At 39.5% G+C, this 12,479-nt stretch overlaps 1 protein-coding gene across 10 annotated transcripts in view; it reads right to left on the bottom strand.

Moving 5' to 3' along the window:
* ATXN2 (ataxin 2) overlaps positions 1–12,479 on the bottom strand; it is a 58,501-nt gene that overhangs the window by 25,273 nt on the left and 20,749 nt on the right. For all 10 annotated transcript variants that reach the window (XM_081123574.1, XM_081123576.1, XM_081123579.1 and 7 more), the window contains exons 6-10: positions 7,334–7,458; positions 5,426–5,517; positions 4,754–4,951; positions 3,764–3,942; positions 1,696–1,905 (exon numbers count right to left, since the gene is read on the bottom strand). In XM_081123574.1, coding sequence (XP_080979700.1) covers positions 1,696–1,905; positions 3,764–3,942; positions 4,754–4,951; positions 5,426–5,517; positions 7,334–7,458 — 804 coding nt within the window. The remainder of the gene's footprint in view (positions 1–1,695; positions 1,906–3,763; positions 3,943–4,753; positions 4,952–5,425; positions 5,518–7,333; positions 7,459–12,479) is intronic.

The following is a 12,479-nucleotide window of genomic DNA, read 5'->3' as shown; positions in this document are numbered from 1 at the left end:
GAATGATTTAAGAATTGGGTGTTTGCATACTTTTACATATTTTTTTACATCTCTTAGAAAAAGACCAATAAAGTAGGTTGGCATAGCTCAATGAAATCAAACTGCAACTTTAAAAAACTCATTCTTTTTGATAATATATCAAACACTACAGAAACAAAATATGTTCCCCTGTATTTAAGCACAGAAAACCACCATATTTAATAGTTTTAATTTTGAAGTTCACGCTTAAAAATGCTTCAGTGTCACCTAACTACATGATTATAAGACATTTTAATTCAAATAGTTAAAAAGAAACCTTGAAAGTAGCATCCCTGCACCTGCCTGATCACTGAGTCGACCAGCAATGTGGTGAAAATGCTCACACCCATTAAGGAGTCTTGTTTTATTCAACACAGTCTCATGATAGGAACATCACTTATTTAAACAACAGCCAGTGACAATACTTGGACAGAATTTAACTTTTTGTTTAGTGGCCACCATTACAGGCCCTTCTGAGTAAGGAAGCCACAGATCAGCACAACAGCCACTTTAGTAGAAACCACATGACTTCTCTTACTGGATGGCAACAATTTATTAAAAAGCAGCCAACAGCACTGGCTGGTGTGGCTCAGTGGTTAGAGCATCAGTCCGAGGACTGAAGGGTGCCGGGTTCGACTGTGGCCAAGGGAACATACCTCGGTTGCAGGCTTGATCCTGGCCCCAACCACGTGTGGGAGGCAACCAATGGATGTCTCTCTCTCTCGCATAGTGTCTCTCTCCCCCTCCTCCTTCCCTTCCACTCTCTCTAAAAGTCAACAGAAAAATATCCTTGGGTGAGGATTTAAAAAAAAGCAGCCAACGCAGTTTTCTCCAGGGAAGCACTTTATGCCAGAAAACCGTATTAGTCTCAACAGGCGTTTAATCAATGGCAATTTTAATAAATCAGGTTAAAATTTTAACACAGATTTCTGATCAAGAGAACATTATCATTCAGAAAACAGGTTTTTAATGTCTGTACTGCGTTTAAGTTAAAATGTGACCTTTCTACAACATATCCATATATGTGATATGCAGCAATGGAGAATTAGCATCACACAGTGAACAAGAATTACAGGATTTTATTCTTTGACAAGGGCAAAAAAAAAAATACCTAAAGATTAAAATTCATACATGGTTTTTATTAACTATTTTAACTTAGATCCAGAACTTCTTCCAGATTCAAGTAGACTTTCAAACACTACTGTAATCTAAGGGTTGACACACAAAGGCAGCTACATGGAACTGTCCATCTCAGAAAGTATCCCTAATTCACTACTCCTGCCTACGGCCAACAGGTAGGGTCACTAGTACCTTGGCCAAGGGGCTGTAAAATGACAGGTTCTACAGAAAGTCCAAGACTCTTCACCATCACCCACCACAGACACTGTACACTAGGGGGAGAGGCCTGGGCAGACCTTCTGGGGCCGTGAAGGAGCATCATTACCAGGCAGAGATAAACCCCATTCTTACAATTCAGGATAGTTCATAACTTCACACATCATTTTATCAAATTTCTCTCCAATGAATAAAAGGTTAATAGAAATAGTTTTAATAAACTAAAGTTAAAACACAGAAATTATAGGTTATCAAATAATGAAGAGGAAACTTTTCTAATTATAAACTCACATAGGAGTTAAACAAAGACAAACAAAACCATGAACAAATTGTGGTTTGTACCTTCTGAAGACATGCGTTTAGGCATAGTAGAGACAGGAGCTGGAGAACCATGAGCAGAGGGGTGAGACGGGGGTCTGGATGGCCGCGAGGGGGGCCTGGAGGGCGGCCGTGTAGGGGTGGCTGCCCGAGGTGGAAGAGAGTTGGGACCTGACTGGTAGCGAGAAGGTGGGCGAGAGGAAGGAGATGGGCAAGGCGATGGCCAGGGAACACCTGACAGAACAAATGATATGAAGGAAAGTATAAAAACTAAAGAAAAAAATGAGGGAAAAAAGTAAACAGAAAAAAAAGTAAAATGACAAAAATGATTTCTTGTACATTTTAACCCTTTGAGGACAGTCATTTGATCTGTGATAAGTTTTAGCATAACTTAAACTGACATAAATTCACATTTTACTTTAACCTCCTTATAGTTAATCTGTTTAAATGAATACACGTTCCCAAAGGGTTAATTAGGATCTACACACACTACTGAAGAAGACAGTTAAGACTCTGACTACTAATCCTACTTCTGTAACTGTTCCTCAGTATCAGTAAGTAAGAGGAGCACAGCATACACTAGAGAACTTCCCACATCAGTCACAATGCTCAGGAATAAGGGTTACGTTAGTTTAAGCTTTTGAAATATAATGAAAATAAGCATCAGCTATAAAATCCCATTAAAGATGCTGGTTTCTCATCACCATCTGTGATTTTCATCTAGTTTATACTTGATCGTAAGGTTCAGTCTGAAATCTCATTAAGCAAGTTCATTTAAATAGAAATAAAACATTACTTCCCGTGTTTTCTAGAGTCACGGGAGTGACAAAGGTTAATATTCATTGCCTTTTCAAAAAAAACATTTTAATCTTATCAAACTAGAAAAGGGGGGACACCTTCTGTATAATTATGCAGCTTTACTTATCTAAAAGATAATTAACTTATCTAAGAGACTGCTTAATAAACAATGCAACTACAGAGCAGTCATCACCAAATAAACTGACACTGATGGATACGCACAGGTCAAAATACAGCTAACATGTAACAGCGTATCACTTACCTGAATTAGCAAACAGTCCAGGTCTCCTCTCCACAGGCTGCCACACACTTGAGTATCGTACATTTCCCAGCCCCCTTCAGGTTTTTTACTTTAAAAATTCTCTTCAAGAACCCTGAAATTCTTTACTCATTGAGCAAAGAAATTTCACCCCCAATACTAAGTACACAGAATACTCAGGAGTGTTCAGTTGGAGAGGAATCCTGGAGAAAGACTCAATGAAAACAAATGAAATTGGAAACTTAGTGTTCTCTGTTTTTTCTCCTAACCTTCCAAACTTAAACAGCTAAACTTGGCCACCCACTTTCCCCCTAACTTAGTAACATACTATTGCTATTATTAATTACTGCATTTCCATAATGTCTCCGGTGCTGCTGAGCAGGATATCAGCCTTATATGAAAGATCCATGACCTATGAGCTCTATTCAATCTAGACTTAGAGGCAGAGCAGAAAAGTATCTTCCTACTAAAGATGCAAGTTTCTTTTACTTTACTTACAACCACCACTTTCACACTCAGAGGTGTGCTCAGAAACAATGAAAACATTTTGCTCTTCACGACTCTTGGTCATGTCTTGTGTCACAAGTCACCTCAAACCCTTCCTTGAAGTGTGCAGATATAAATATATACACAAACAGTAAATGAAAGTGAATCTATAGGGTTTTCCATTTAAATTTTGTGTAAATAATTTTATCCAGTGTTTTTAAAATTGAGAACCTATCCAAAGTTTCCAATTTCTTTATATGTGGAGTGTTTTGCAAATTTTTTTTTTAGCCAAGTGAATGTCTTTGGTTAAATTTAGCACTTTATCTTACATGAGTATTTCTCATTAGGCTAAATGTATTCCAACGGCTTATACTAATTTTTACTAATTTGATACCCACAAAGGTAAATTTAAATATTTTTTTGAAGTGAAAACTACTCCACAGAGATTAAGGTATGCAAATCAAATTCTTATCATTATGCAAATTTGTAATAACTTAGAAAGCTATACATTTAATCAATAACATTGACAAATTTGGTCAAAATACTTGCCTCCATTAACTACTCTTTGGTCTGAACCAGAATTCGGATTGAAATCTGAAGTGTGAGAGGTGGATCTTGCCGGCATGGAGCCCGATCCAGGCTGGCCCATACGTGGTGAATTCTGTCTCCCACTTCCCCAGGATATGACTTCTCTATTTCTTTGTCCAGGAGGAATATATTTATTTTCCCTGAAAATGAGAGATCCTCTAAATTATTTTATCTTAATAGGCACCAGGCCAATGAAACAAACCTAAAAGTAATTTAGGCAGAAGGAAATGAATTCTTTATAAAAAGGTTAAACACTAAACCAAATAATGGAGAGAGATGTCTTCAATCTCCATTACCAGTACAACCACCAGTCCATTTAGTTATCAAGTAAACCTCAGGGTCACCCTGGCGTTTCTAGCCTTTCTATCGCGAGCCCTGGTCTAGTTGGTTACCAAGTTCTCACACTTGAACTATTTCAAAACACTCACTAACTGGTCCCATGTTTCAGCCAGTGCTCAACGTCCCCGAGGAGCTCCTTTCACACCATCCCCTCAACACTCCCCCTGTATCCCAGACACACGAAACCACTAGCCTTCTCCTCAGCTGGCTGGGCTCTTCCACACAGCTTTTTGACACGTGAGGAGTTCCCTCTTATTTCTCTGAGTGGTGACAGGTCAAGGCTATCACAAGACGTTGCCGCCTCTGACCCTGCAGGTTATTGCTAGTTCCTGCTCACTCTGGACGCTCCCGGTTACCTGAACACACCTAGAACCTAAATGAGCTCTTCCACACCTCGGCCTCGCTGTCGCTGTATATCCAACGCTGGACAACACAGGGCTGATGCCCGAAGGTGCTCTCCAAGATTCCTGTAATCTTCTAAGAGAACCTTAAAGCAATTCCGTTTGCATTTTCTCCCTACTCTACACTAAAGAAGATGAACACCAATGACGCACGCTCTCACACAGCCCTGGAACTGTGCACCCGAAGCACCGCACCACGACCCTTGAGTACCTGGTGCTGACGCCGTGGCCCTCGCGCTCACTGGGGTGTCTCTGGACCGCCGTGTACTTTTCTTCTTCGCTCCTCTCATCGTTTTCCAGGGCTGCCCGGGCTTTGTACTGGGCACTTGATTCAATTTCTTCTGCTAATTGGTTTGCTCTTGCTTCTCGTTTTAAAAATTCTTCCGAGTTATCCCTTTCTAAGGGCACCCTGAAACACGAGGAAAAGGAAAGACCAGGTGAGCATTTCAAAGTCATAGTTTATGTACCTGTCACAATCAACTATTAAGGGGGTTTAGAGTTTGAAATATTGGTAAAACTGTAAGAGAGTCACAGTGATCTGTTTATTTGTAAATCAAAATTTGAATTATGTTGTTACCTTTTCCCTAGAGGAACATAGCATTCCCAAAATGGTTAAATGGACTATTCCCCCATAACTTCTACACTTGCAAATTTACTTCTTACAACGTAAAAACAGAACAAAAATAAAGCTTGTTTAGAGCATAAATTTAGAGTATAGGTCAGCCACATGCATTCCGTTTTAGTGGGAATTTATCAGCTCATGCAATAACAGGTAATGCTTTCACAGAATTGTTTAATTTAAAATCCAACAAAATTTATTCAACATCATAATTTAAGTTTATAATCAAAGCAAATGCAATAAAAGCAAACTTTTTAAACTTACGTATATGAAGATAAACTGCTATCATATGTAGACACTACACCATAATTTTCTTCATTATATCGAAACATATCATTGGGATCCCATCCATTAGACTAGAAGAAAATGAAGCTCATTTTTCAAAATGACCAAGTATTTGTCTTCAATTCAGTGTAGTCAGTCTCTGCAGTAACAATCTCTCTCCTACTACACTAGCACAATCTAGCAGACTAAAATAGGCTAAATTTTCCTTCAGAAATGTCTTAACACATTGTATGCGGGAAACGTATTTATACGTTTTACGTTGACTGGTAGTAGAACGCGCGATGAAAACTACCCGCAAACAATGTGTTAAGGAAAAACTTTTCTACATCAGTCCTACAAGCTGGTAATTAACTATACAAAATAATTATTTGAGAGGTTATTAGTAAAAGTTTAGAACACTTCAGTTATTTCATAAAATATGAGCCCTCAGGTGAGGATTCTCTCCTTTCCCTACTCCCTAACAGCCATCTTTCTATAGGGTATTTACTGGAAATTTTCCTGAGTTGACTGATTATCAGGTCTGTGCAGGACAAGGGGTGTTTTCTGACAGCCGAAAATATTCTCAGTGTTTCTGGGGAAGGAAGAGAGAAGCCAAAGCTTTTCCCTCTGCATCGCTACTTCAAGGTGGAGCCTGGTGCTAGATCCCTGCCCCCTGCCCCCTCCTCCTGGACACGCTCACAGGGAAGGCAGTGTGACCGAGTGAACAGGCAGTCACTGGACAGAGGCACAAGAGCTAGGTTTCAGAACCAGCTTTGCCATTGATAGCTACAGGTCCTCAGCAAGGAAATTCTAGGCCTTGGTGCCCTAACCTGTAACCTCAGTGTAGATAACTCTACAATTCTATGAGAAAACTACCATTCTCAAAAGCAGTTTAGTTTTTGTTTTTTAGTTTTCTATTTATTGATTTTAGAGAGAGGAAGAGGGAGAAAGAGAGAAGTATGATTTGTTGTTCCACTTATTTATGCATTTATTGGCTGATTCTTGTATGTGCCCTGACCGGGGATTGAACCTGATATATCGGGACAATGCTCTAACCAACTGAGCTACCTGGTCAGGACGAAACGACACAAGTGATGTGCCACACAGACCTGAGAACCTTCATAGGTTATATATGATTCTTTAAAGTTTGAAAATTAATAGTGAGTGTTGCCTATGTATTTATAACTGAACAATGACTTAAAAGGTAAATCACAGGCTTATTATAAAGACTTCTCTGTAATATTCAATGGAGGATTCTTCATTCAATTCAAATTACCTAAACACTCATTTTTGGCAAGAGACTTTGTTTTCTATCTCTACAGTGTAGAAAATTTATTTACAGAGTCCTAAAGACAGAGTCTTTATTAAGCATTTGATTTATAGATGATGTGTTATAGGAAAAGTAAAAATATTTGCCAAGAGGCTTTTATAAGTAGATTATTGGTCTAAATTAGGATCATTCTCCACAAGAAATTTATTTGTTGCTTTAATTCTAATGTTACCTAACTATGTACCTTAATACTTAGTAGTACTTCTCCGGACAGGTCAAAGTACAACTTTGACAAAGACAATTAAGACACCATACCCCGTGCCTTGGGCTGCCTTACTAGGACGAGCATGCAAAGCAAAATATGCCGGCACTTCCAGCTTCCCGTGGTTTAGGTGTGTAAGGGGCTTATTATGACTTACCTGAAAAACACAGAAATAATTCATAAGCATCCCAAAAAACCATGTTTCTGTATTTACTGCCCCGTGGGAGGGGGGGGATACAGTCAACAATCTATGTTTACACAATAAAACTGCTGCTTTAAACATACTCACAACCACCACATACTTAAGTTAAACCCAAGTGGCAGGCTGTCTCCATCGCAGGGCCTCAGCCCGAGGCTAACCCAAGGCCTAACTCACCACATCGTTTTCCAGAGCTTCTAGCTCTGCACTGGCCGCAAGCTCCCCCGCGTCCCAGGGCTCCAGGTCCTTCTCTCTGTGCTCACCATTCACCTTAGCGCTGATGGCAGAGTCCGTAAAAGCATCTGGAAAAGGGTGTTTTTGGTTGAAAGTTCACACAACCAACCAGACTACACTGTACACACACGAATGATCAACAAAGATGCTTGTTAAGAAATAATTATGAAAAAGGAACTTCTAATGCAGAAAGAATAACATTCGCTAACAACATGCTTTCAGATGTCTGATGCTTCTAGTACTATAACCTTCCAAAAACTTAATTGACACCATAGATAACTAACGAAGATGTTTTTCATATAATTTTAAGTCACATGAAATACGTTTTCATGTATTCACAAGTCATTAAATTACAAGAAAAATAATTACTTTGTGTTTTAGAAGTAATCCAGAAAATTTCTGTCCATCCACCTGAAACAAAACCTCTTTTGTTTAATGAACCCAGTAGGGATATATACTCAGAGCTCCTGCAGCCAAATATAGGAAGGTTTTTTTAACTTTCTGATCCCAAGTCTGCATGCAAGCATCAGTGTCCTAACATCCTCTTGCCATTGGTAACTGGAGCTATTCTAAGCGAGCTACCCCTTCACAGAACCTGTTTTTCCCTGCAGCCACCCTTACAAAGCTCAGGCCCTGCAGTGTTACTTGTCCCCAGAGGGTTCAGGAGGTGGGCCTACCTGAACTTCCCATCAATTCTTTCTCACTTGTGCCCTTCTCCTGTGCTAATGTTGCTGAGAAGCACCAGCTTGTGAAAGCAACATGGCATCAGTACATTCAGCTGACAGGAATGATCTATGGATCGACAGCAGCTATCCGGCAAAGGAAATTTTTCTCTAGTTGGGAGTTAGGACTCAGATAAATAAAGGTCCACTTGGGCAATGCTAGTGTTAGGACATGCTTTGGAGATAAAAGCTTTCATTTAATGGCTGGACCCATAGGGTATCACCTACTGCAAGGCTAGGCCGGGGTACTTCTGCTGCTCTGGCTCTGCTAGAGCACGCTGGCTCCGAGTCACGTGCCCTCACCCCTAGGCAAGCTGCCACCAAGGAAGAGGAGGAAGGGAGGAATCAACAGCTAGTCTCCTCCCAATTCCAGAGGGATTTCTGATTTGGTTCTGCTTCTATAACTATATCACCTCCCTAGTGGGCAAGGTGATGACAAAATGAGAAATTCCTGCCAGCAAATTTAGAGATGGCACTACAAACCTAACTAGCTCCTACCTCCTCTCATCCCAAACCAGGGGTGGATGGTGTGTGTGCGGGTGGATAGGGGTGTGCACACCACTAGGAAACAAAAGCGTAACTGCACCAGTGGGCTTAGCTGCTAGCTCTACCCGCAGCACAACTCCTGCTGTTAAGAGCCAAGAGCATACACGGGGAATCCCCAGAGCCACACACTATTCAATAGAAGAGGGCTGCACTTTGAAAAAGCTTTCTAACAGATCCTAACAGACTGATGCTATCTTCATAATGCCATCTTCAGCTGGAAGCCACTGGTGGTCCTAAAACCTGGTTTTACAGGACACTCAGTTACTGAGTCAAGCCCTACTCTACAGCACCTTAAAGTTACACAAGTTCTTGGTAGAAATTACTTTTGCCATGTGTATTTTCAAGATTGTGAAATGCTCTAAAAAACATCACATAATAACTCACATTAGGAGGCTGAAATTCACTAGTTCAATTTCCAAAAAACTAGAACAGAAAATTAGACTACAGGAAAATTCCAAACCAGTTATCTTCTGCAAGAAGCAACAGGATTATTAATTCATAGTTTAGGTCCTGTTAATGTTTTAATCACACTAATTTTAGAAAAGCATATATTTAAGTGAATAAAGCATATACTTAGATAGAAACCCGGTATTAAAAGTAGCATTATTTTTATTCACAAAATTAAAGCTCAAAGCAGCAAGTTGTGTTTTTTTTTTAACAAAACCACATAAATGGACTTTTTCTCACTGCAGAGGTGTAGGGGGGGAGGGGAGGGCGAAGTATTTGGAAAGACTAGAGACTGAGCCAAGCTGTCCTGAAACTGAAAAACTGGGATATACAAGAAGAATAAGGAGGCCATTTATTAAATATCCTATTTCTTTCCAATGCTACATTTTTATCTTAGATCTTCTGATTACAACACCAACCTTATAAGAGGAATTAACTATTCAAGTTTTTACTTAGCATTACAGTTTTCTTTCAAGGCAGAAATGGGGGAAGGGAGAAAGCAAAAGTGTTTCTCTTAATAAGGAATGATACTCCTTTTAAAATTTCCCCCAAAGAAAGTCCCTTTATGAACATGAGTGAAGAATTTAGGGAAAGATGTGCAGAAGTAGGGAGTCAGCACAAAATGAGGCTATCGTGTCTGGATGCTGGGAACACCCTGGTCATAAATACTTTATTTTGGATCAACACTGTATCATTAGCTAGAAGGAAGCAAGACCTGGATAGTTCATTCCACACTGTTACCAATACCCACTACTGTAAATTCTAAAAATGCTTTTATCAAAAGCCATTGTTGGTATTACACAGTACAATGTTGTATCAAGAATGTCTGCAAAGTTAAGAAAATCAACTGACTATAATCTAATTGCAATGGTGGGAATTTGCATGTATTTTTCCAGTGCCATAAGTCAGAGTATATTAATTTTCCATTATCCTCTATGGTAAGAAACAAAAGCATTACAAAGGCAAGATGCAAGAATACAAAGTGACTGTTAGAAAAATATTACCTGTTTCTGAAGCAACTACAGGTACAGAAAGAAAAAAAAAAAAAAAAACACAATAAAAATTATCAGATGAAATAATGGATAGAAATTCATCATGTGCGTAATTCCCTGCTTTATAAACACCCAATTTACAAAAATCTCTGGACTATAAGGAAAAAGGAGTACAAGACTATCCCCGACCCCCCTCTAAGTCCCCTATTCTACCCCTATAGCAGGTGGGCTCTCAAAGCCTTCCCTTCCTTTTGAGCCAGTGGTGCCACCTGGTGGTGACTTGAAAGAAAGGCATCAACCAGTCTGTCCCCCACCCCCCTTATAGGTACCCCTCAGCCCCACACCAGGGAAACAGGATCTCCTTAAGTTTTCCTCCTCTACGTCAATTAGGACTCTGAAAAAGCAGAGTTGTCTGAGAATATTTTAAAAAGCTAGAATAGCGGTGAGATAAGTTAAATGCTAGTAACATACTATAAAATAAATATAAATTAAATGTATTAAAACGACAAAATGCCATACAACCAGAAGTTTAAAAATCATTATCAGACTTAACATCAGAAACCCTCAAATAGGCTTCCCAAAAAGTCTTCACCAAAATCCTCAACTATCCATTTCATCTTTCAATTAAATCTGCTTTTTGTTAAACACTGAAATTCTAGGTAAATAAAAAATCTCGTTTCAATAATATTGCTCCGTTTTGACAATTATTGATAATGTGGCTTTTTTCAATGACTTTAAAAACATATTTTCTCATCATGTACCATCAGTTATACATGAACCAATCTATACACAACAGTCTCAGTGTGCGCCAACCTCACAAATTAGAGGCCATTTTCAGCATTTATCGAGTATCACTGAGTTTAGATGAGCTGGGAATTTATATCTGACTAAGATACAACCCCTGCCTTTTCTGCAGGAGCTCCTAGGTACAGAAGAGTGGTTATATACATGAAGCAAATCTTCTAGAATCACATGTGAAAAGTGCTAAAGTTTAAGAACATAGTTCTGAGAACAAGAGGCTGTGGCTTTAAAAGCAACTTCAAAAACACAAGCAAAGATTAAGTAGGGGAAGTAAAGGGGCTGTAACATAGACTAGAGTAGCATTAAAAATAAAATTTCTCTGAACTGTACACAGGTCCATAGGTGAGATTACCTCTGTATTTTCTACTCATCTATTTTATGAATTTTAACATTGTAAGTATATACTGAACCATGTATTTTATTATATAGAAAACATTAAAGAACAGCATGAAAAAACAAGGTGGTGATAATGAACACAGTGTGTGTGGGGGGGGGCGGGGGGGCAGGAAGGACAGAACCAGGTGCAGGAGCGGAGGCAATGTCCTCAGGCAGGACTGGAAGAATAGGAGAGGACTGCAGGGAGGTGGGGCCTCTGGGTTAACCTTTTTTCTTTTATCCGTGTATTCCTTTGGCATTTTAGGGGAGCTGACGGATTTAACTGCATAAAATGCATAGGAAATCAATTACAATGAAGTGCAGTTATCAAAATCTAAAAAATCAAATCTGTGCCATAGTAATATGTGCTTCTTTATTAATTCAGTAAACAATAAGATCTAACAGTAAATAACCACGGCAATTTCAAAGAGACAACAAATGTAAGTAATTTTCTGAGATAACATTTTCCCCATCCAAGTTCAGCGATACCCTGAATTGCTCCACAAACCGTTTGGGAATCTATGGATCCAGGTTAAGAACTGTGTCTGTATGTTCTAAAAAGCAGGAAGAAAGTTTCCTGCTGTGGATAAAAATGAGGTAGCTGGAGTAAGAGACTGAAAGAAGTGGTTATTAAGGCTGCAGAGACAGGTTAAAAAAGGTCTACTGAGCCCTCCTGAAGTTCCAGTAAGAGCTAGAAACCCTCCATTCCTAACTGAGCTGCACCACAATGGGATTCCCCAGCCACGCCCAGCAGGGTGGCCACAGGAGTAGATGGGGAGTTTAAAAATGGAAGGCCAGAGGATCAGACACATGACCTCATCTCTTCATTTAAACAGATGGAAGGGTCAGAGAGCCCTGGGAGGGGCACAGAAGAAAGGGAGTAGGAGAGTAGGGGTTACGTTGGCTGTGGTCAGAGTAGATCTTGGAAGGCATTCTGGAATAGAAACAGTTACGAGTGATGACAAAAGTCAGGAAAGCAGGCTGCTAAAATGGGATGGCGATGTAGCAGCTCCGAAGGCTAAGTTTCTACAGGAATAGTGCTCTGCTCCAAATAACCAACTTGAAAACAAATTTTTGTAAAATATATCATTTGCCCAGTAGCATTTCAAAGTATCAGGTCTTAGCCACAAAATTATGGGAAACTTGAAAGCCTCTGTTGTAAATACCAAGAAATCATAGTTACATTACAAAATATACCAGACAAGC

This window comes from Miniopterus schreibersii (genome assembly GCF_964146895.1).
Source record: "Miniopterus schreibersii genome assembly, chromosome: 20".
NCBI classification, from domain to species: domain Eukaryota; kingdom Metazoa; phylum Chordata; class Mammalia; order Chiroptera; family Miniopteridae; genus Miniopterus; species Miniopterus schreibersii.
Note: the sequence above shows the minus strand (reverse complement) of the source record. Positions and strands in the feature narration are given on the sequence as shown.